Source organism: Trichosurus vulpecula, chromosome 3 (assembly GCF_011100635.1).
Source record: "Trichosurus vulpecula isolate mTriVul1 chromosome 3, mTriVul1.pri, whole genome shotgun sequence".
NCBI lineage: Eukaryota > Metazoa > Chordata > Mammalia > Diprotodontia > Phalangeridae > Trichosurus > Trichosurus vulpecula.
The window spans coordinates 335,200,241-335,224,915 of NC_050575.1; the positions used below are offsets into that span (position 1 = coordinate 335,200,241).

At 38.7% G+C, this 24,675-nt stretch overlaps 1 protein-coding gene across 2 annotated transcripts in view; it reads right to left on the reverse strand.

Annotated features, from left to right (window-relative positions):
• Positions 1 to 24,675, reverse strand: part of EML6 (EMAP like 6) — a 313,373-nt gene that overhangs the window by 128,737 nt on the left and 159,961 nt on the right. For both annotated transcript variants that reach the window (XM_036748788.1, XM_036748789.1), the window contains exons 4-6: positions 21,819 to 21,887; positions 14,370 to 14,555; positions 12,112 to 12,247 (exon numbers count right to left, since the gene is read on the reverse strand). In XM_036748788.1, the coding sequence (XP_036604683.1) occupies positions 12,112 to 12,247; positions 14,370 to 14,555; positions 21,819 to 21,887 (391 nt within the window). The remainder of the gene's footprint in view (positions 1 to 12,111; positions 12,248 to 14,369; positions 14,556 to 21,818; positions 21,888 to 24,675) is intronic.

Consider the following 24,675-nt stretch of genomic DNA (forward strand, 5'->3'; position numbering starts at 1 on the left):
TGGGCATAGATCTGATTGTTAGGAAGGTTTTCCTTATTTCAAGGCCCATTTAAAAAAGTTTTATTGATTCATTTTGGTTTTATGTTAAAAATACTTTTACAGATTCTTCACATTTCATGAGAGGTCTCTTGTAAAAAAGTCAAACAGTTAAGCAAAAGTAATAAATGCTACAGTGACCTCATCTGAAAGTGTAGGCAACACGCCACTTGTTTCTTTGCAGTTTCTACCTTCTGTTCCTAGTTTTACCCTATGATGCCAAACAGAACAGTCTAACAGCTTTTTGGTACAATTGCCCTTCAAATGCTGGGAGAAAACAATCATGCTGCCTCTCCTCCCTACTGCCAACTCAGTCTCCTACTCTCTAGCCTACACAGCACCCATGGAGGAGGATTCTGCCAGAGGCACAGGCAGTGCATCCAAGGAAATGCCCCTTCTCCTTACAGCAGCAAGCACGGAGGAGGGAATGGCAAGTTTTTAAAATGGAGCCCCCCTTTAACTACAACTACTCCCTAAGAAAGGGCCGCTAGGTGGCACAGTAGAGAGAGTGCCAGACCTGGAGTCAGGAAGAATCATCTCCCTGAGTTCAAATCTGGCCTCAGCCGTGTGTGACCCTGGGCAAGTCACTTAACCCTGTTTGCCAAAGTTTCCCCATCTGTAAAATGAGCTGGAGAAGAAAATGGCAAACCACTCCTCTGTCTTTTCCAAGAAAACCCCAAATGAGGTCATGAAGAGTCAGACACGACTGAAAACAACTGAAGAACTTTAACAAGAACAACTCCCTAATAGGGAGGTGGGGGTTGCAGGTGGGATATGCCTTAAGCCATTATTTGCCTGCTAACACCTTAGTTACTAGTAACACCTAAGGAATAATTAGATTACAACTATAGAGGAGGCAGCACCACTTAGCCTAACATAGCGGACAAAGAGCAGGTCTCTGAACCTAGAAAACCTGGGTTCAAATCCTGTTTCTGACACGTATTAGCTATGAAACCTTGATTTCACAGTCACTTATCCTTTCATTCTTCTAGGCAACTTTCTAAGGTTATAAGTTATACAGAAGTTGCCTATGTGAGGGGACAGAAAAAATTCCTCCTCAAGGATCCCCTCCAACCCCACCCCACCCCACACCAGACACCAAGGAAACCACAGGTGCGTCCTACTTCCTAACTCTAAAAAAGCAACACTGCGACAGCAGCTAAGAGCAGAAGGGTGATTGTGGAGGGTCCAGGGAGAAATGAGAGAGGAAAGGGAAATGGAAGGGGGTTAGAGGGCACCAAAGATAACCTTTGCCTACTTTGTAATTTCACCCTGAGTATGTATGCCACTTAAAATCATCCCATGGGTTTACACACCCCTGCATTAATACAGTTATCTGCTCTACTGATTTACTGTGGGAGCCGCCTGAAGTTCCTGGACAGAGCCCAATACATCTACCATATATACTGGCCACATTTCTCTTCGGCAGACATTACTACTGAATCTTTTTCCTCTAGATGAGGTAAATAAAAGGTAAAGCTAGGCACAGAGAAGGTAGTGGCTCAATAAAATACTTGTTGAATGGAGCTGAACTGAATTAAGTGTGTTTGTCATCAATAGATGATCAAGTTCCAGACCAAACTGAAAGTCTATGTAGCCATGCTGGTCTGACCTTCTATAAAGCCAATATTGACCTCTTGTAAATATTTCTACCCAGCTTCTTAAGCGGTTTCATCAGCATGATGAAATCAGCTTGACTCTAATTCAAGCTTAAATTTAAATGGCAAGTCAGGATCGCCACTAAGACAGCCTATCAATAATTAAAGACTTTATTGTAATGACTCTGCCATACTTAAAATGGACGAATGGAAAAGATGGCCAAGACTGCTGCACTGTGGGAAGCTTAAATGAGACAATTGAGAACAGTATCAATCAATCAGAAAGTCCATCTATTAGCATTTATTAAGCATCTACTAAAGGCCAGGCCCAGGGCTGAACACTGGGGATACGAAGAAAGACACAGACAATTCCTGCTCTCACGGAGTTCAAGTACAAGCAAAAAAAAATATTTTAAAGGAACGCTGAGGCACAGCTTCAAATTGAGGTTTAGCAAGATGATGTCTTAGAAACACTGTCAGCCTCAGATGAAGAACAGGCACAGCTACAAACTAAATAAAGATAGGCATCTTGTGAATAGGCATGACTGCTGGTCAAATATATAGGCTTTTCAGCCTGCCCCGACTTTCTCACCTCTTGCTCACTTTTTATCTCCTTGTGTTCTGGCTTCCAATTCCATCACTCTGCTAAAGGTGGTTTCTTCAGAGTGTATAGATGACTTTTCTTGTTATTCAATTGTTTTCCATTTGTGTCCAATCTTCACGACCCCTTTTTGGGAGTTTCTTGGCAAAAAGACTAGAGTGGTTTGTCATGTCCTTTTACAATTCATTTTATAGGTGAGGAAATGGAGGCAAATAGGGTTAAGCGACTTGCCTGGGTGATACACCTAGTAAGTATCTGGGCCAGACTTGAACTTGGGTCTAACTGTCCCTCTCCTGCTTAAGGAGCTTAAGTGGTTCCCTATCACCTCCAGGACAAAATAAAAACTCTTTATTTTATGAAAGCCATGGACAATCTAGTTCCATACTATCTTTCTGGGTATTTCACATTATTCCTCCTCAAACACTTTACATTCTAGACAAACTGGCCTACTTCTTACCTGGTCTGTCTTATGGGTCACATTTCCCTCCATATACTTTATGGTCCAGCACGACTGACCTTCTGGTTCACACTCAGTATTCCACCTCTGACTCCATGCCTTTTCACTGTTTGCCTCCCATGCCTGGAATGTCCTCCCTCCTCATCTCTGCCCCCTGGCTTTCCTAGCTTCCTTCAGGATCCAGCACAAATACCACCTTCTGCGAGAGGACTTGCCCTGCCTCCACCCACCCCTCCTGTGCCTGAAATGCCTCTCTTCATCTTTACCTCCTAGAATTTTCCAGCTTCCTTCTAGACTCAGCTCAAGTACCATCTCCTAAAAAAGGTTTTTCCTAACTCCCTCATTGTTCCGCCCGCCCCGTTTGTTAGTGCCTTCTCACTCCGGATATTATGTATGTATTTATCTCCGCGTCATTCACCTACTCAAAAGTCTTCCATTGTCTGTTGACTCAAAAATATAAAACCTCAGCTTGACATTTAAGGCAAGCCAAAATCTGTCTCCCACCTTTCTTTCTGGTACTATTTCATTTTACTCCCCTTCACACGCACTCTGTGTTCTTACAGTTCTGTGTTTGTACAATTCTTACAGATTGTTCTTAACAGTTATTTCCTACACATGACATCCTGTCTCCCACCTCCATACCTGGGGCACAGATAGGCCCCTATGTCTCAGCACTCCCTCCTCATTCCTGCCTTACAAAATCCCTAGCTTACTTCAAGCTACAATCAGCTGCCAGTTCAGCACCAGACCTTTCCTGAGCCCCCAACTTACCTCTTTCCCCCTTGATATTACTTTGTATTATGTGTATATGCTTTGCATTTAGTTACCTGCATGTTTCATGTTCCCATAATAAAATATAAGCTCCCTGAGGTCAAGGACAATTTTGCTTTTGGACTTTGTATCCCCCAGAAATTAGCATAGTGCTGTTGCACACAGTAGGCGCTTAATAAATGGCAAATCAATTAAAATGAGGGAAGAAAAATATGGTGGCTGCCATTAGTATCATCTTCAAAAAAGAACAGCAGCATTCAGAATCAAGCCAGTACGATGAAGAAGGTACAGTTTATTTACCAAAGCTTGTCACAGAGCCTTTAGAAATGAATTATTCCAAAGAATGAGCTAGTCAGTCAGCCTTTTACTTGTCTGACACCACTTCCCACTTTGTTTATCTCTGAAATACAGCATCACACCACACGTGCTTCTTCACTGAACACCTCACATCTCTAGTGCCTACATTGTGCCTGCAGGTGGCTCTTAGGGTTTGGGAGCAGAATGGCTTGCTGGGTGCATTGGCCCTGGCATTCGCTGCTCCAAGACCACTGAGGTCAGGATTGTAGATTCATTTATCTACAGTACGAAATATTTGCTTAGGAAAGCATGTCATATGAGGAAATGACAGGCAAGACAGGGAAAGAAACTTTAGAGATGAAATAGGATGGGGGAGAAATAGCCATATAGTGAGAGAGCCGCTGCAAGGAAGAGGAAGAATAAGAGAACATACCTCTTTTATCTTCTTTTATATGAGTTCTCTCTGAGCAGGCATTACATATTTTTTAATATCCATACAATACCCAGAAGATCGTAAGGAAAGAAATGAGATAAAGTAAAAAAGCAAAATGAAGAATGCCTTGAGAGACTTTCTAGGCAGAAAGTATGATCAACAGTGTCAAACACTACATAGAGGACAAGAGAGATGAAGATTGAGAAAGGGTCATTGAATTTGACAATTAAGCCACCTTTGGCATTGTTGGAGAGATCAATTTTGTTTGTGATTAGGTCAAAAGACCTAATTACATAGCATCAAGATGTGACTCTCAAGAGGAAAGGAAAGGAAGCCAAATGAGTATAGACTTTATATTCAAGAATTTTGGCTATAATCTTAAGAGAGGAGAGATGTTGGTATATCTTCACATGAAGGGAAGGAAGGAAGGAAGAAAGGAAGGAAGGAAGGAAGGAAAGAAGGAAGGGAGGGAGGGAGGAAGGAAGAAGAGAGGAAGGAAAGAAGGGTGAAAAGAAGGGAAGGCAGGGGAAGGGAAGGAATGAGAGAGGAAGAAAGGAAAGAAGAGGAGGACGGAAGGGAAAGAAGGAAGGAAAGAAAGAGAAAGAGAGGAAGGAAGGAGGGAGGGAGGAAGAAAATGAAAAGGAAGGAATGAAGGAAACAAAGAACAGATGTATGCATATGTTTCTGGAAGGCAGTGTTTAGCAACAGAGTCTGAGGAAAATTGTTGCTCCATTGTAACATAGTAAGACAACTCCATTGTAGTCTGATAATCACCTAGATTATAAGGAGATGTGGTTTCAAGGCCCAGCCTTGCCACTAGCATAATGACTTTGGACAAATATAAAAACCCAATTCCACTTCCTCACCACTCACTCCTTCATCAACCCCTTGCAAATTGCTTCTGTGCTCACCATTTTATCAAACATGATCTCTAAAAGGTCACCAAATGTTTCCTAACAGCCAGATATTTTGTTCAGCCTTTTGTTCAGTCCTGATCCTCCTTTACTTATCGGTAGCATTTGATACTGTTGGCCACCTCTCCTTCTGGATGCTATCTCTCCCCTTGGCTTCAGAGATATCTCACTTTTCTGATTCGTCTCATATCTGCTCTATCTCCTTCTCTGGTTTGTCACCTTCTTCTTGACCACTTAATGTTCCCTGAGTTCTGTCCTCAGACCTCTTTTCTCTCTACATTCTCTCCCTTGCCAATTCCATTCATTCACATGGCTTAAACTTTCCCCTCTTTGATGATTCTGGAATCTCTCTCCCTAGTCTGGGTATCTCTTTTGAGCTCCAGCCCCACATTTCCAATTGCCTACAGGACATCTCCCTCTGCAAATTCCAACAGTACCTTAAAATTGAGCTTATTATCTTTTCCACTGAATCTATTCCTTCTTTTGATATCGCTAGTTCTACTGTTGCCACCATTTATCCGATGTCTCATATTTGAAACTTTGGTGGTTTTTTTTATTCTTCTTTGCTGTAGGTTTCCTAGGTCTATTGATTCTTTGTCTGCAAGAACTCTTCTATCTATTCTTTATTTTCTACTCCCACTGACACCATCATAGTACCAGACTTCATTGCCTCTCACCTGGCCCATTGCAAAAGCTTCCTGGCCTGTCTTCCTGTTGCCACTTTCTTCTTCCTTTACTCCATTCTTCATGACATTTTCTTGATCCATAACTCTGGTCTGGTCACTCCTCTGCTTGAGCCCTTTCAATGACAGCCTGATGCTTACCATTCTACTTCTGACTTCAATAGGAGAGGGGATGAAAGGAAGACTTGATTCAAAGAAGCAAGAAAGCAAGAGAACTAGCTAGTATTTATATACCTCTTTAAGATTTATAAAGCAATGCACATGTATTTTCTCAACTTATCTTCATATCAAGGCCTAAAGGCAGCTAAGTGGTATAATAGATAGAGTGAGTGCTAGGCCTGGAGTCAGGAAGATTAAATTTGGTCTCAGACACTTACTGTATGATCCTAGGCAAGTCACTTAACCTCTATCTGCCTCAGTTTCTTCAACTGTAAATTGGCGATAATATCACTTACTTCCCAGAATTGTTGTGAGGATCAAATTATTTATAAAGTGCCTGACACATAATAGGCACTTAATAATATTTTCTTCATCTGACAATTCTGTAAGGTAGGTACTATTTGAGTATTACTAATTGATCCCCAATTTACAGATGGGGAACTGAGGCTAAGAGAGTTTAAGTGACTTGCCCAGGATCACATAGCTAGTAAGTGTCTAAGCCAGGATCTAGCACTCAGCATTTTCTCGACTTCCAGTCCCAGCACTTGATACATCCACTGTATTACCTACTTACCCAATTGTGAATTGAAACTTGGAGGGCTCTGGAATTCTGAAGGCCAAAGATTGAATTTGAGGAGTGGAAATTTTGTAGGCCGGAAGGAGAAATTTAAGGATCTCAAGCTAGAGGAGAAAGGGTAGACCTAAGAAGAAATACTAGAACCAAAGGAAAACGATCCAAGGACAAGAAGGAGCGCTCAAGCAGAAAGAATTGAAAAGAAGGAGCGGAAGGAAGAGAAGAGCTCAAAGAAGAGGAAAAGAAAGAGAAAGAGGTATCAAGGAGAAGAACATCATTGTTAAGACAAGATAAGCAACATAAGGGAAGATGTTCATGAGCAAAAGTAAGACAAGAGAAAGGGAATCAAATGTGGTTGTCTAAGACCTAATAAAGTGAGAAGATTCTAAGAATGAGTTACTCTGCTCAGGAGTTGGAGAATCCCCCAAAGCAATACATCGGTATTTGTGGTTGCCAGGGGAGCTTCTAGGAAAAAGGTCTTTTAGAAAATATGAAAAGCCAGGAGGAGTTTGAGGTGGCATGCACACGGTGTGTGATATTTTAATTTCTGCCATAAGCAAGTTGTTAGTGCATGTGCTCAACATACTAGCTGCTCTCCCACCTAAGAGAGAAAGCTAAAAGGCCTCAGAAATAATTTTACACTCTCCAGATTATCATGGAAAAGAAATATTCCATTAAAAATAGAAGGGCATCTGGAAAAAGTAGAGGGAAATTCTGACAGGTGTCAAGAGGGTGGCTGTTGGAAGAATATGACAAAGAGGAGAAAGAAGAGAAGAACCACTGCACACTTGGAGCTCAGTAACAGCTATTAGGCTCCTCCTGAAAAGGGGAACCTGTACCTTCCAAGGAGAAAGTAGTTACTTCTCTTCCAAGGAGTATGATGAGAGTCTATGGTTGAGTAATTATCAGAGGAAGAAGAGAAAAACAGTGATGGTTGGAGACTCACGATTTGCAGATCTGACAACAATAGAATGGAATGCCATCTTCCCAGAGCACATATTCAAGACTTGGCAGAGAACCTCCCAAAGTTTATCAGAACAGATGGCTGCTACTTATTTTGGTGATTCACCTGAGCACAAATGATTTGGCCAGATGGGAAATGTAGAAAGCACTGCTAAAGATTACAAAGTGTTAGGCAACAAATAGAATACTTGAGGGGCACAGATGGCATTTTCATCACTGATGCCCATCAAAGATAAGGGATTAAAATGAGGAAGGCTTGAGAGGTGAACTTCAGGCTAAGAAGATAGTAATTGAGCATGCAATTTAGATTCCTAGACCAAAGCTTAAAAGATAAAAATGGAAAGTTCATGACTAGGAAGGGAATGCATCTTATGAGGGCTAGTAAGAAGATATTTACCTGGAGTCTGGCAAATTTAATCAAAAGGGTTTTAAACAGAAAGTGGTGGAGGGAAGGGAGAGAAGGAAACAAACTATACATATCCACCTAAACATATCCTCCATGCTAGATACCATAAAGATTAGCCAATCAAGGTAGGAAGAACGGCAAAAAAAGATATCTAGAAATTCATATGGAATAAAATCTGAGAAAGAAGTCAGCAATAAAACTCATACCCTAAGACATCTGTACACAAATGCAAAAAGAATGGGTAGCAAGCAATAAAGAGCAGAGATTTCAATTCAAAGAAGCAACTTTGACCATCATATCAGTATCACTTAGACTTGGTGGCATGAGACCCATAATTGGAACATGGCTCCAGAAGAATCTATCTTATTCAAAAGAAACAGGGTTAGTAAGGGTAGGTGGTGGGGGAGAAAGAGAGTAGTTGAGTAGCATTAGTTAATAAGAAAATAGATTCTTATGAAGAAATCCTGAGACCAGAACATGGAAACATGGTAGAAAACATTTTTGCGAAAATGAACAGAGAAAGAAATAAATATAATAGTACCACCACAATACAGGACAGTTTACCTGAACAGAAAGAAGAGATAGATGAGGCCTTTGGTAAACGTATCACAAGTTCGGCACAGAGAAGTGGTGTATTAGTGCTTTAGATATCTTGGTGATCCTGGACGTGACCTAATAACTTGTCATTTTTAGGCTCCCTCCTCCCTCCCCGCCAAAGTAAGCCCAAAACATCCTTGGAAATAAAGTCCACATTTCTCAGTGCATAATAGGTGCTTGACAAATTTTTGCTAATGATAAAAATTATGGCAATGATGTCTGAAGGCTGCTTTTTTAGACTAGTGTTCAACCCTTAGGACGATCTCATTGAATCTTTTGGCTCAACACAATTGCTAATCTATTGTTTTGTAGGCAAACAAAACCAAAAAGACTCAAAGAAAAATGCTTTGGGCTAAATAGCATTGTATTTACTTAATATTTGCCTTCACCCCTATTTTCACAGAAGCACAGAATCTTAAGAATCAGAGCAGGCCTCAGAGGCAATGTTGTCCAGTCCATACCTTGATAAGGATCTCCTATACCATACACTCCCCAAATGGTCCTGCAGCCTTGTTTGAAGGCCCACTTTAAGAGCTAACACATTGCCCCTCGAGGAAGTCCGTTCCATTTGGAGTAGCTCTCATTGTTAAGAAGGTTTTTTTTATCCCCTTGTAACTTTCTCTCAATGATAGTTTTGCCTCTGGGGTCAAGATATCATCATGAGTAAAACTGCTACCTCCCCTCCATTTTCCATAGCCTCTGCCTCCCACTGTCTCTATTATCTCTCTACTCTCTTTTTCCTAAAACTTTCTCTACCGTCTGATCACTTCTGTCATCAAACTGCAATGGCCTCTGCTGGTTGAGGAGTGTACCATTTCCAGGACTACTGTGACAGCCCATCATCCATTTTCTGCCACTTCCTCCAACTTCCAATGCAAAATTACTTTCACAGTGTTGTAGCACCTTCTATTTGGGAGCTAAAAATTTCGTGTAAAAACATGACTATAATTTCTAGCTTTACTTTTTAGACTTTCTGGAAGAGAACAGGGATTTTTTGTCCTATAGAACATAAGGTCTATGTGACTTTTATTAAAAAAAATAGCTCCAACTCACCAATGCTGGTGACCAGCAATGGTTCTAACTTCTTCCTTGAAAGCTGCATAATTCAATGGATGTAGAAAACTTTTAAGCCATGTTATAGGAGTTGAGACTTGCTCACTTTAAATTATTTCTTCTAATTTGTTTAGAAGAGGTACTGAAATTAGCTGAGCACATTAGAAATTAATTAGGCAGTAGAAAAAAATGAATCAGTAGGGTGCATTTCCTTGAAATGGACTCATGAGTCATCATTGCACCATTGCCAAAATATGAAAGAAACATGAATGGTATCAAGAAATTCTTAAAAGCACAAAAGCATAAGACAACTGGATTTAGAATCAGAAGACCTGGGTCTAAATCTTGGCTCTACCAATGACTACTTGGGAGATCTTAGCAAGTTGCTTTACTTCTCTAAATCTCAGTTGCCGTATATGTAAAATGAAAGGTTTGGACTAGGTCAGTGGTTCCCCAACTCTTTCAAATGGGAAGAGCTCTTTTTAGATGCCCCTCCATGATAGGTGTTCTACTATTTAAGAAAATATATAATGACAAAAGCTACCCTGAATCAAGTAATATTTTAAGTTAATTTAAAGATCATTAATCGTAAGACCATCAACATATATTTGAAAAGTAGTAACACATATATGAATGAGACATACTATGCCATTTACATCATAGACTGAATGTGTATTTGCATTTTGATTACACTGAAAAATTTTTCCACTAGGCACAAATAAAGCGTCAATATTATAAAGCTGTACACGCAAGACCAATTCATCACACTGAATATTTTGTTGGAACTAGACCAAATTCAAAATGGCAATGCTCCATGCATTAATGAAATGAAGAACCCTTACAATAATGCTTTGGGCTCTACGGGTCTGTGGCCCACAGGCTGAGAAATATTGAACTACATGCTTGCTAAGGCCCTTTTCGGCTCTCAAATTCTACTGTGCTGGGATCCATACGTGCAACATCAGCTCTCATTCAACTGTGAAGAGATGTTTTGGTTTGCTTAAATTTTCTGCAGCAAAGTTTTATCTTTTCTAACATATATTTGATTGAGGTAGCCTGAGGAAAGGGGTGTTTGGGGTTCTCAATGGGAAGGGAAGGCACAAAAGATGGAAAGAGGGTTAGAGCTGAGCTAGATAGAGAGGGAGTGTGGGAAGTGGAAGGAAAAGAAAAGTGTTCTCTTCCAGGCAGAAGGTGGTTCTGAATCATGAGGAATAGAGGGGCAGGAGGTAGGAAATGGCTAACCACAGCACAGGCATTACCAAGTATAGAGAAATGGAATTAACTCCAGGGTTCTAATTAGAATGATATGGGGGTAGCACATCCTCATTCAGAGTTGGGGTCCTCTCATATGATTACAGTGGGAAAAGGGTAGATTCTTTATTTGAGAGAAACATACCAATTGTTACCATAATCATCCAAAGTGTTTACTTAGCAAGTGTTATTCTGTGCGAGCCTCTGTGCTATGTCTCAGGGAGAGTATGGGAACATGCCCCCAACAGAGGTATACGACAGCCACAGGACTGTGACAGGCCCTTCCAGGGGATTGGTCAGCTGGCCAATGCTGAGGGCCTGAGGAGAGGGCCAGCAAAGCACAGGTCTTGAATCCCCACTCCAGTTTAGTTTGTGCATTTCAGTTACTTTTTTTTCCTTTTCTGTCTCAAATTCAACAAACTTGAAAACACTTATTTTTGCTTTGATTTTGCAGTGAAACTTAGGACTAAGAGAATCCCTGAATCCAGCCTCATCACACCTGTGAGTTATGCCATTTTCTCCAAGAACTGTAAACCAGAATCAGCAGTCTAAAGGCATCACTCCCTCTTCCCTCTCCTCTATGTTGTAGTCACACCACTTAGACCACCTGCCTTACTCCTTATCTCCCTATTTTCCCATCAACAGGTACTGATTGTTTTCTAGAGAGAAGGGAATGTAGGAAGAGAAGAGAGAGACAAACACTTAAAACACAGGGGACTGTGCCATGATACTTCTCTCCATATGGTCCCTGCCAGGACTACATAGGGCTAAGGTCTAGCTCACTACTAGATAATCATTATGTTTAATAGCAGGCTGGATCCAGGATCTGCTCTATGGGATAGACTCTCTAGGTCTATCTCACTTAGAGAGCCTGGCTTCACTGGTTTTGTGAAGAAGTCTTTTCAGGGATGGCTTAGTATTAAGATTTGGTTTTGTCTTTCTCAGGATATCAGGGTAGGGGTGTCACATGTGAATACAAGCAAAACAGCCCTATCCTCTGATCTTGGATGAGATCTGTAATTCTGTGGAGCATTTTTAAATAGGACAGAACAAGTCACAGAGCAAGTCAATGAATCACTCAACCCCCAGGTCATTTCTTATCAGTGAATCTAGCCTAAATGAACTAAAATCTTTAAAAAATTGGAAAAGCATCAACTGCTTTGTGCTACAGATTAAGGCTATCGTACAATTAAGCAGAATATAAATCACTTCAGCTGAAAGGTAAGTTATCTGTCATACTTATTAATAGGTTATACGATATTTAACTATGTTATTTAACACCTCATAATTTGTTGGTAAGTAATATTGCATGCATTACCTTTGTATCCTTGCTCAGTTTCCCTGAGATCAATTTTGGTTATTGGTTTGAAGTCAATATCCCATAATCGTATGCACCCATCTCGACCACCAGTGGCAAAGCCCTCATCACAGGCATACATGCTAAAGATTCCAGCCTGTTAATCCAATAATGTGATTGTCAGCAATTCAATCATTCTGAAAATGGGCTCTACATATCTTTTTATCTTTAGACAAAGGAAACATTCATTCCAGTGAACTGTTAGTAGGTCTAGAAATTGCGTATTCTTAGACAGCTTTGTCTGGGAGGGAAATATTCCCCAACTGAAAAAAATGACCTCAGAAAAACACATTAGAGAATCTACTTTATTTGAAGCAATCCTTTCCAATTTCAATATTTGAAAGCATATTATGACCAACATTCTGTAGTACTACCACAACAAAAGCCAATTTGGAACTAGTGAATACTCTGATTATGAATTACTTTTATAAAGAACATTAAGTCAGGCATGGGACACATATACATTGCTGCCCAAAATAATCAAGCAAAAACAAATAAGTAAGTAATACAAAACATTTTTATGGATACAGAAATGCCTGAGATATGATTAAACAAGTTCAATCAGATATCACTTGGAATCTATTTGAAACTGAAAGAATGAATTGCATTTTCTTGGGCACGATCAAAACTACATCTGTAACAGTTTGTACTGTTTATTTTTCACTCTTGAAGCAGCTTCACAATGTACAGATCACCATGCTTTTTCACATTAAGTTCTCTTCAGCATGTTTAAGAGTTCCACCACAATAAGGTAACATCATAGGTTCATTCTACTCACCAATTTTTTGTGAATTCGAAAGGCAAATGTCTGGTCCAGGGGTGGGGAACCTGTAGCCTCAAGGCCACATGTGGCTCTCTAGGTCCTCAAGTGTGCCCCTTTGACTGAATCCAAATTTCACAGAACAAATCCCCTTAATAAAAGGATTTGTGCTGTAAAACTTGGACTCAGGTGACTTCAAGGTCACAGGTTCCCTGTCTCTGGTCCAGCCTCTTGACTAAATGAAGGCACTTTGGCTAATAGTATTTACTGATGGAAGGTCATGTGGGGGACTTGGAGAATGAGAAGAGTGGTCCATGATATAGAAAACAAAAGCTTAATGTCAACATAAACTAATTGTTTTGTGTGTTACCTAGAACTGGGCTTTTCAAAGATTACATGTAACATTCTCTTCATTTTCAAGGCTCTATGTTGGTGAAGGGCAATATGAAATTTTTAAGTGGACAGTAAGAGCTGATAAGTTTGGACTAAGCATTTAAACAAATTTCTGTTCTCTACAGACTTTTTTCTCTATTCTTCTTTCCTGATACTCATCAATTAATCACTTTCTATTTTAGCAATTGTGACCATTGTAAATCAAATAATCTAGTATTCGTGATTTAGAGGTTGACCAATTTCCTATCTGTCAAAAGAGATCAGAGTGGTAACATAGCACTATCTTCCTATTTCTAGCCTGTCAAAAGAAAGGGCTGTATTAATTTTGTCTACATAAGCATTAAGAACTTATATGACACATGATGTAGCGGAAAAGCTACTCATCTAAACTTTCAGAGTATTCAAAGTAAACATCACTGTAGTCAAAATGAAATAATAAGAAATCATAGCACTTTAAGGTTTGTGAAGTGCTTTACAAATATTATCTAATTTTGATCCTCACAACAACCCTGGGAGGTAGGTGCTCCTACTATCCCCATTTTACAGATGAGGAAATGGAGGCAGACAAAAGTTAAGAGACTTGTCCAAGGTCACAAAGTTAGTAAGTGTCTGATGCTGGCTTGAACTCAGGTCTTCCAGACTTCAAGTCCAGCGCTTATCCACTTCACCTTGTAGCTGCCTAAAAAGTTATGGATCTTATTTTGCAGTAAGATTAATTGCTGAAATAAAATGTAACTAAAAAAAAGAATTATGAATAGCAGAAGCCTAGCATTTTACAGAAGGTATCGTTGATTAATAATACTGGTTATAAGATCAATAGCTCCAGAGAATGTCATTTAAGTTGTTGTGACCTTGAAATGCATTTTCTCCTCAGTTACTTGGGAAATAGTCATGAGACATAACAGGTGTTCAGTTTGAAACCTAATCCTTCATTCTAATGCTCCTTTGATTCATGCTGAGTGTTCACTGAGGCCAACATAGTCCTAAGGAGTGGATCAAAAATATGTAGGTTGAGTCTTTCATGATTTCCCAAGCTACCCCCCAAACCCCTCATCATGACACTTACTCCATGAGCTCCTTGAATTGTGCGGACTAAGTTGAGCCCTTTCCAGACATAGATGTCTCCATTTAAAGCACCAGAGTAGGTAACATCTTCTTTGGCACACGCGAGGCAAAGGATCGTCTGTAGATCCCCTGTTTTGCCAAATATCCCTCTTTTTGCAGTCAGTGCATTTCCGCATAGTGTCCAAAACTGCAGAACAGAAATAATAGATTAAAGGTCATCCTCAAAAACAGATGACTCCAAAGTCTCCCATCACTGGTATCTATTTGCTAGAGTTGTATGGCACAAAGACATTATAGGCAACATTGTACCTGAGCTGTTGAGCTCATTGAGGTGTGAAGTCAGAATACCCTGCATTCTTTTAACCGGATACTAATACTATGCTAAAAATCTAAAGTATCATTAAAAAAATCTCCTGTGGCAAAGAATTATAATAATAATAATTGAACTTTATATATTGATTTAAATTTCACAAAGAATGTTTCATGCATCATCTCATTTATTCCTTATAGACATGTGTAAAAAATAATTATATATTTTCAATGGTTTAGTAATTAAGGAACTAGCTCTGTTTGCATTTTAGCAATGAGTTACTAAATGCTTGTCAAATTACTTCAATTTTTAGTAGCAATAAAGTCAATGACCTCAAGGAATTAGAGTAACTCATAAGTCAATTAGAGTGGATTGAAAGTGGATGCTGGATCACAAGGGTTTTAAAAAAAGAAGCTTGTAACAGTTCAAATATGCCCATATTTTCAAATGAAAGGTTTGCTAGTTAATGAGGAGTAGACTGAGAGTTGGCAAATGTGGTGAGGTAGGGTAGAAAGAGCACTGGATTTGGACTCAATACCTGGTGAATACCAGTTCCACTATTTGCTGCCTGTGTGAACTTGGCAATTCACGAAATCTCACTAAGCATCAGTTTCTTCATCTGTAAAGTGGGGTAGTGCTACTTGGCTTTTGATGATAGCTTTTGAGATAAAGTTTTCTTTTAAGTAAATACCTATGCTTCAATGTCCCAATTTCTCTTTTTATTAAATATTGATATTATCTCTTAGAAATAATATTAATTATCAGTAAAGTGCCTCAGTGTACTGAAATGGGAAAAGCTGCTGGTTCATTATTATTTTCATTTCACTCTTTTGTTTCTTGGTGAGGCAGTTGGGGTTAAGTGACTTGCCCAGGGTCACACAAGGTAGTGTCAAGTGTCAGAGATTGGATTTGAACTCAGATCCTCCTGACTCCTGGGCTGGGGAATCTATCCACTGAGCAACCTAGCTGCCTCTTTCCTTTCACTCTTAAGTGGTATAAATGGCACAATTTTATTTTGAGAAGGAGTATGTCATAGTAGATTGTGACCCTACTCCTAAGCTCCAGGGTTTGAGTGTCACCTTTGATATAGAGAGGCTATGTGACCCTAGGCAAGTCATTTAATCTGTCATTGACCTAGACTGCTTCCAAAAACTACAAGTTGTAGAGCAGTTACTGATCTGCATTGACTGAGGTCTATATCATAGACCTTCCTCAAAACTGACTCCTAGGTGTCATCATTGCGGAGAGGTGACTGCGGTTCTCAAGAACTACAAAAACCAGAGTGCAATATCTTTTTGGTATGTTCCATACCAATATGGAAAAGTTTCAAGCATCAGTCCAGCAACAAAATGTTTTTGCTGTCCAAGGAAAAATCTAACTAAATACATAAAAGTTCATCTGAAGCCGGTTGGACACCAAGTGAGGAATCATTATTGTTATTTTGTCAATTTTGTTTGTAGAATTTCTCTTCTTCTTTATCTCTACCTTCTTCATCTCTCCCAGAGATGCTGGCACATGGGCTCTGTCACCTATTTCCGTTGTTTATACTTATGATGATCACCACCCCCCAAAGGACAAAGACGGGTGACAGAAGATTTGCTTTCATCATGTATCTGAAGGTAACAAGTAATACTGTTTCATAGAACATTTGGTCACTTCCCCTTGCACTGCTCATATTGGGTACAAACAAAAAAAAACACTAAAAAATTAGGTGTGGCAAACACTTGATCTCTTGGCTAAGACAGAGTAGTAAAGAGCAATATTGGTTTGGAATACAAGCTGGTTTATAAAACGTTCTAGAGGGATCACCGAAAACTAGGAGCAACATCAAGTCACAGAATAATGAAAAGCAGTGGAAGATAAAGTGAGTCTGTAGAAAACTTCAACTCGAGACTCAACTAAGCCTATCCCAAGAGCATTTATAACTGATATTGAAAATAGGACAAGAAATAGACAAAAAATGTAACAGATATGCTAATGTTCCTAAACTTATCCATTCTCATCACCAATGACAGTGGAAGCACCATATTTGGACACTAAACACCTTAGTCCCCGAAGTTCATACAAAATCCTGGTTTCTGTTTTCCACCTGACTTGGAAAGGGGAGAGGTGAAAGAATTCTGGCTTGTGCCCCAGTAAAAATCAGCCCTTGGGAAGATGAAGAGCAGCTGTACCTGGCCAACTATGTACAGGAGAAACCTGTTTGTTTAGCACAAGTTTAAAGACAGGGGTAGACATTCATGGTATTTTGAAAAGGAGAAGGTTCTAAAAAATGGAAATGAGCATAGATAGTGTTAGAACAAAAAAAGAAACTGAGAAAATTTCAGAAATTATTAGTTTATGGGTCCTCATCTACAAGTTCTTTATAAGAATGGTCTGTGAGTGGACAGGCACTGAAAACGAAGCTAGAACAGAATAGAAGAAGGTAAGCAAGCTGACGCACATTTGGAAATATTACATATATTATTTCATGTATGATGTGTTAAGTATTAAATATTTAATATTTATAAATAAATGATATTATAAAATAAATAAATAATGAAAATATTAAATACTATTTCATGTTTAATGTGTTAAAGATTAAAAGACCTAGGGGAAACCCTCCAGTGTGTTGGACAGGGCCTCTATGGAAGCACATGGCCAAGAATCACACAAGGGGAGAAAGCATGGATAGGGTGCAGTGCAGAGCATTTCCACACAGATAATAACATCTATTACATTATGATGAGAACTAAAAATATTAACTACTTATCCAAATACTGGATAAGTGTGTGATTCCAGGTAAGTTACTTAACCTCTCATTGCTTCAGGCAACGCTAAGACTAATTTTTCACACTGGTAGTTCCTATAACTATGACACCACAGGTCTAGTTTTGAAAACAAAGTTGCATATACTCTGCCTGTACACATAGAGAGAATGATGGTGAGTTCTGAGTGTCGTAATTTTAGGAAGAGCATTGACAAGTTGAAGAACAACCTCGAAAATCAAGGGCTCCAGGTGGATGCTATAACTAGCACCCACTTTAGGAACTGAGGTCTTTAGTCTATAGAAGAAAAGATTTAGGAGAGACATGATGACTGTCTTCAAGTACTGGAGGACTGTTGATCGGCCTCCATAAATATGAAGATTCAATGATACATCTAATATAGCGGTGACAAATCAAGATGGCTTACAGACTCATCTGCAAAAAATGGAGAATCGTCAAACGGCATCTCCTCTGTTGTAATTGTTTCGTGTTGGGAAAACCATGGGTGATCGTCTAGGGTGATATTTGTTTGCTCTGAAACAAATGAGGTGAACAGTTTTATTGCCACTGTTCAGACTTCTTCAACCTGTAAGAGCATAGATCATCGAGTCCAGCTCCTGTGGGGCCCCTCCTACATTAAAATTCCACAATTTACCTGTAAAGGCTGAAGAAGCCTAGACAACGTCAACAAACCTGTTAGGCTTGTTTGCTTCAGATTCAATGAAGCATATCACCCCAAGTTGTTATTGTTTTCCTAGAGCTAATTTCAGATAATTATTGTTTGACTGTTCTGTCTCAAAATGCTGGTAATTAGGCAAAATATGCAGGAATTTCACTCAAGGTCTGTCAGATTTTTTTTTTACCAACTGTTGTGCTTACCTGGGGACTAGCTATGATGATTCGATAAAGGAGGTAATTTTAAAATGTACATCTGGAGATTGAATACATAAAATATGGATTGTGATGATCATGGATTTTTGGTCGAGTCTGCTGAAATTTTTTTTGCTAATTTCTTCCTTAGAACAAAATCTTCAAGTTATAGGCAGACAGAAGCAAGAGCCTAGACATCAGGGGGCTTCCTTAACTGGACCTAGCACACTGGCAGATGTTTTCAATTTGTCTTACAAATGAGTACTTGTTTTTGCTCTCACTAATGGATGTCTGCTAAAGTATAATTAATGAAGCTGACAAAAAGAGGGTCTCTGAGACTTTATAAATGAAATTTTAAGAGCATGAGGCATTTCTGTTTTTAGATAAAGTGGATTAAAAATCTGAGTTAGTTAAGGAAGGAAATAAGTGGAGAAAAAAAGAGCAAGCATCGTCCCAAACAAGCAGTTTATCTACTTGGTATCCAATAAATATGATTTGGGGGTGTTTTATTCTGCATAAAACTAAGTCAAGGGAAATAATCAAAGGGATAGTTTCTGAATTATTTAGTTTCCTGGCATTCTCTGAGATGAATTATAGCAGTTCAGTTCAACAACTCAGCAAATATTTATTAAACACGGATGATGTGCAAAGGATAAAGGCAGGGGAAAATATTTAGATAAGTCCCTAACTTCATAAAGCTTATAGTTTAGTAGAGTGTACCTAAATAATGGTTCTATAGAAATATATATGTATTTTTTATTCTAGGTTTGCTATAAAAGTATGAAATAGGAAACCTTAATTTGTCACTTAAGCAAGGCCATAAATATGATTTGAGAATTGTTTCCTCAGGTTAAATTTGTTAGCTAGATAAATATTACAAAATACGTTCAAAGTCATTAAGAGTTGGTAGCACATCTTGGGGCTCACAACCATGGTGAGGCCTATTCCTTCCCTCATTCTCTCTTGCCACCAAAGCAGGAATCATAAGTTGGAGCAGTAAAACAGAGCAAAGGATAAGCATAAAGATTGTTCCAGCAAAAGACTGGCTAGTGAATGCTTTCCTACTCGCCAGCTGCCTGCATCATCTCATATAGTACTGTGCTGCAGAGAATTGTCAAAAATTCGAGCCTGGAGACAAGAAATTTGATGAAAGAGCTCTTCAAACACAATTTTATACTGAAGTCTGCAGTTCCAGAAAGGAGGTTTTTTCAATCACAGTGAAGCAGAGGGTATTTCTGTAGCAATAAAACAGTATAGCCCCTTTTTATATTAGTTCATTGAATTATAAAATCATAAAATGTTGTGGTAGGGAGCAACCTGGGAGATCATCTAAATGTGAGAATCTGCTGGAAAAAAATAAAACTGGGAATGGTTAGCCTGGAAAAAAGCAGACTTAGGCAGGAAGGACCATAACCACTGTCCCATATTTGAGGGGTCATGTTGAAGAGAGATCACATTTGTACTGGTTGGTTTCAGAAAGCCAGAATTAGGAGCAACAGCTAGAAGTTGTAAGCAAGCAAGCTTGGACTTGATTGATGTAAGAAAAAAACTTCCTAACAATTAGGAAAAAAAGTGCGCTGCTTCAGAAGTAGTGGCTTTCTTCTCACTAGAAATTTTCAAGTAAGATCTAGAACTATGACACCTCTTCTCCCATAGTCTTCTCACCCTAGAGATTCCCCCATTCCTAAAGCCCTTTCCTCTGGTTGGGTAGTTACTGCCTGGAACCTCCATTTTAGGAAGTACTCAGGTCAGCCATCTTCATCTCTGGCTCAAGGTTGCTATTGACTGTCTGGACTTCCATTTCACTCCAGCAGCCTTCTCACCCTGAAGATCCCTCCCCTACCACCATGCTTTGTAGCTCTCCCTTTTACATGTTGTCTTCCCCATTACCATGAGCTAAAGGACTGTCTTTATTTTTGCTTGCATTTGTATTCCTAATGCCTAACATAGTGTCTGGCACATAGTAAACACTTGGCAGATGCTCTGTCTATCGATCTATCTGTCTGTCTATTCATCTATACATCCATCTATGTCTATCTGTCCATCTATCAGTCTATCTATTCATCTGTCTAACTATCTGCCTATATATCTTTCTACAGGGTCAAAGTCAACACTTAGCAGATGCTCTATCTTATGTCTATCTGTCCATCCAACCATCCATTTGTCTATTTGTCTGTCTGTCTGTCGATCGATCTGTCTATTCACTTATACATCTAGCTAGGTCTGTCTGTCCATCTATCAGTCTATCTATTTATCTGTCTAACTCTCTGCCTATATATCTTTCTATAGAGTAAAAGTCAATACTTAATAGATGCTCTATCTCAGGACTGTCCAAAATGCGCGTGGCCACAGTGTGATTTATGTGGCCCGCTTATGAGCATAGAAATTTACATAAATGCTATAGTAAATGAAGCCAAGCTACGGCAGAGCTCTCACTAAAATGGCAAATCAAAATATATTGTCTATTGTTTCAATAAAAACCTAAGGTTGGACAGCCCTTCTTATGTCTATCTGTCTATCCATCCATTTGTCTTTCTGTCCATCTATCTGTCTATCTATTCATCTATTTCTCCATAGATCAAAGTCAACACTTAACAGATGCTCTGTCTGTCTTTCTATCTCTCTATCTAACCACTTGTTGAGCTTGTTGTAGAGATTTTTTTTTCTAGGTCTAGATTGTCCTAGATTGCCTCTGAGGTATCATAGGTACCTTGCAACTCAGAGAATCTGTAAATTTCCCATATCATTTTTATTTTAAATAGATTAGGAAGATGATGTCCAAAGAAGTAAAGCAATGTGTTTAAGATCAATTTTTTTTTGCATAGTTATCTATCAGCCTTATGAACAGAAGACATATACTCCTGTTTCTAGGGTGATCTGTGTAAAGTCAGAAGTAAGGAATGTTGCTTGAGTTAATTTTATTTTCTGTATAGTACAGGCTGAGTAATAGAGAACAGAATGGCCCTTTTAAAAACATTTCTGTCTGCTTTCCTGTCTTCCTGCTTTCTTGGTACAGTCCAATTAAAAAAAATGTCCTTGAATTTCTATGCTGACTGCAATATGGTTCCTATCTGCTAAGAAAACATTTCAAAAGATCAAAAAAAACATCTCCTGGTTTGAGATACATATAAATATATTTTGCAAACCTTTTTTAAATTATTGTTCCACAGAATTTAAAATGCAACTGCTCCAAAAGGTGTACGGCTGAAAATATTCTGAGCTTCACTGTTTAATATTTAATTACATAGAGGGCCCTTTCCAATGCCTGCTGAATACTTTATTTCATTGCTGTTACTTTGCATTTCTGAAAGTCTGCCTTATCAGGTAGAATTAGGTATGGATAGGTGAAAGATAGATAAAAGCACCATAGAATTAAGAAAAGATCTCCACCTCCACCACCACCCCCCTCCAGATGAATAATACCTAGCAGTTCCTTCAAATTCCTAAGTATCTGTATAAAATAACTACACCTGAAATCTGTTCAAAATAAAATAAAACATGAAAGCAATAAAACTAATTTTACCTTAATATGTTTCACTCCGCAACTAACCACTCTGTTTGGCTGATATGGATCCCAGGAAATATCAAAAATCTGTTTGGGGAGGAAAAGCATATATTATACCAAAAAATTTAAAATGGCTATTTTGATAATACTGGATATATACAAAAATTTAATCAGGTTTTTCAAGTTTCCAGATGTTAGGCTCACTTAAATAGGACGCAGTGTTATATTAATTCAGTGCTTTAGAGCTTGGATAAAAAATGAATTGGGTTGGATCAGGAATTCTTAACCTGTGGTCCATAGACTTCATGAATAAATCTTGGGAAGTGTGAATTTGCATGGGAAAAAAATTAATCTTTATTTTTACTAACCTTTGATTTCCTTTGTATTCTTATTTTATGTATATAAAAAATGTTATTCTGAGAAAAGGTCCATAGCGTCACCAAACTGCCAAAGGAGTCCATGACGTAAAAAAGTTAAGAACCCAAAACTTAGATGAAGAAAAAATCCAATGGTTGTATCACATGTTGCTTATTTTCTTGTCCCTGCTTATTGAAAGTTTGAGAGTCTCCTGAGTAGAGAGATAAACAACTACAACTGTTTAGATACAGGGGTCAGGAACCTGTAGCCTTGAGGCCACATGTGGCCCTCTAGGTCCTCAAGTGAGGCCTTTTGAATCCAAGCTTCACAGAAAAAAATCCCCTTAATAAAAGGATTTGTTCTGTAAAACTTGGACTCAGTCAAAAGGCTGCACCCAAGGACTTAGAAGGCCAGATGTGGCCTCCAGGCCACAGGTACGCCACCCTGATGGCATTTTCTATAAAAATGCAACAAAAAACTTTCAGATGTATCAGCAAAAGAAATGCATTTAACTACTAAGGCACTATGGCAATTCACTAATGGTGTGTTTAAGGTCCTATTTATATAAACCACATGAGTAGAGTTTGTATTTTTCCAAATATCTTAAAACGCTTCTGTAAAGTTTGCTTTTTAACCCTTTCTGCAGATAGGTGCAGCTAGTACTAGTTAGTCTCGTTCTGGAGATGGGAAAAGCAAGACAGAGAAATGAACTGATTATCAGAGCTAGCAATAAAACCCAAATCTCCTATCTTGTGATCTAACCATTTAAGCTAAACGACCTATCCATTTAAGCAACAGGGAAGTTAAGCATAAATGTATATGGGGGCAGTAATATTTATGCTGGACCAATAACAAAGATTAATTTAATCTATAACTATCCTCTAGAAAGAACTGAATAGGAGAAATAATATAAAAGATATTACCACTACCAAAGAAATGTAAGACCTGAAAAGGAGGTGAATTTGTCATGTAGTGAGAATAAGGATAACCGATGGGTAGCCTATTTACTCCATTGGCACCCATGCAATATCAAAAGATATAGAAATCCCTCCACATGTTGAGCAGATCCCTTCTGGGGGATTTAAGAGAAGATGCAGAGAAGAGTCATGGGTGGGTGACAATATGCCTCTGTAGGTTTTACCTATAATAGTGAGATCACAGATACAGTCCCTCAAAGTGAGTAAGCTCAAGATCATTCCACTTTGCATTTGCTGTCCTGCCTGGTTTCAACTCTGCAGAACAAGATACCCCTTGGTGTTCCATTCTGACCCCTACCTCTCTGCTTTCCTGCCTCCTTTTGTATGTTGTCATCCTCTTTAGACTATAAGTTCCTTGAGCCTACTTGAGGGCAGAGAATGGCTTTCTTTTTATTAATTGTATCCCCTGGCACATATTAGGCACTTAATAAATCTTTATTGGATTGGATCAGATTGAAAGTATAAGTTCCTACATGAGGCCTATTCTGATCACCCCCTCATTGTTATTGTCCTCCCAATTAAATTGTATTAACATTGTGTGTGTGTGCACATATACGCACACACATAATGTTTACTTATCTGTGCACACATAAGCTTTGTGAGAATACAGATTGCTTTATTATTATTGCCTTTGTCAGCCTGATACCTTGCACAGCACACAGCAGATGCTTAATAAATACTTGTTGAATTAAAAATTGAATATAGACTATGTGGTTTGTAGGAAAGATATGCTGAAAATCAACCTGATTAGCTGGAAACTATTTGCACTTCTCTTTTTATTTATAAACACAAAGTAGATAATATTACATATCCAGCAAGAGGGGAAAAGACACTAAGAGCAAAGAAAAGAATAAAATTATATTCCGAAGAAAATTTCAGAGGAATTTAGAAGGAAAAAATTTGAGAATAAGCTCATAGAAGCAGTAAATTCTTCCTTTTGGTTAGATTTTCCTCGCTCTGAGTGTTCTTCCCAATTTCAGTTTTCTGTATCCATGCAAAGAGAGTAGGATCAATATTGACATTTGGTATTGATTCGGTTTATGCTACAGAATGGAGTTCTAGTGGAGGAAGAGTGCTTAAGGCATAAATAAGAGGTTGTAGTATAACAATATAATTGTTTGTAGTCACTGACATGTAGCCTGTGGGTGTGTATAAGTTATATATAGGTGTATATATGAAAGGTAGGCTGATGCCAGCAAATTTGGAAAACTCAACAGCGGCCACTGGATTGGAAAAGATGAGTTTATGTCCCAATACTAAAGAAGGGCAATGCCAAGGAATGTTCAAATTAACAATTAATTGTGCTTATTTCACATGTCAGCAAGGTTATACTTAACATTCTGCAAGTTGGGTTTCAGCAACATGTGAACTGGGAATTACCAGAGGAGCAACATGGTTTTCCAAGAGGCAGAGAAACTTGAGACCAAATTGCCAACATTTGCTGAATTATGGAGAAAGCAAGAAGGTATCGTAAAAACATCTACTTCAACTTCATTGACTACACTAAAGCCTCTGACTGTGTGGATCACAACAAAATGTAT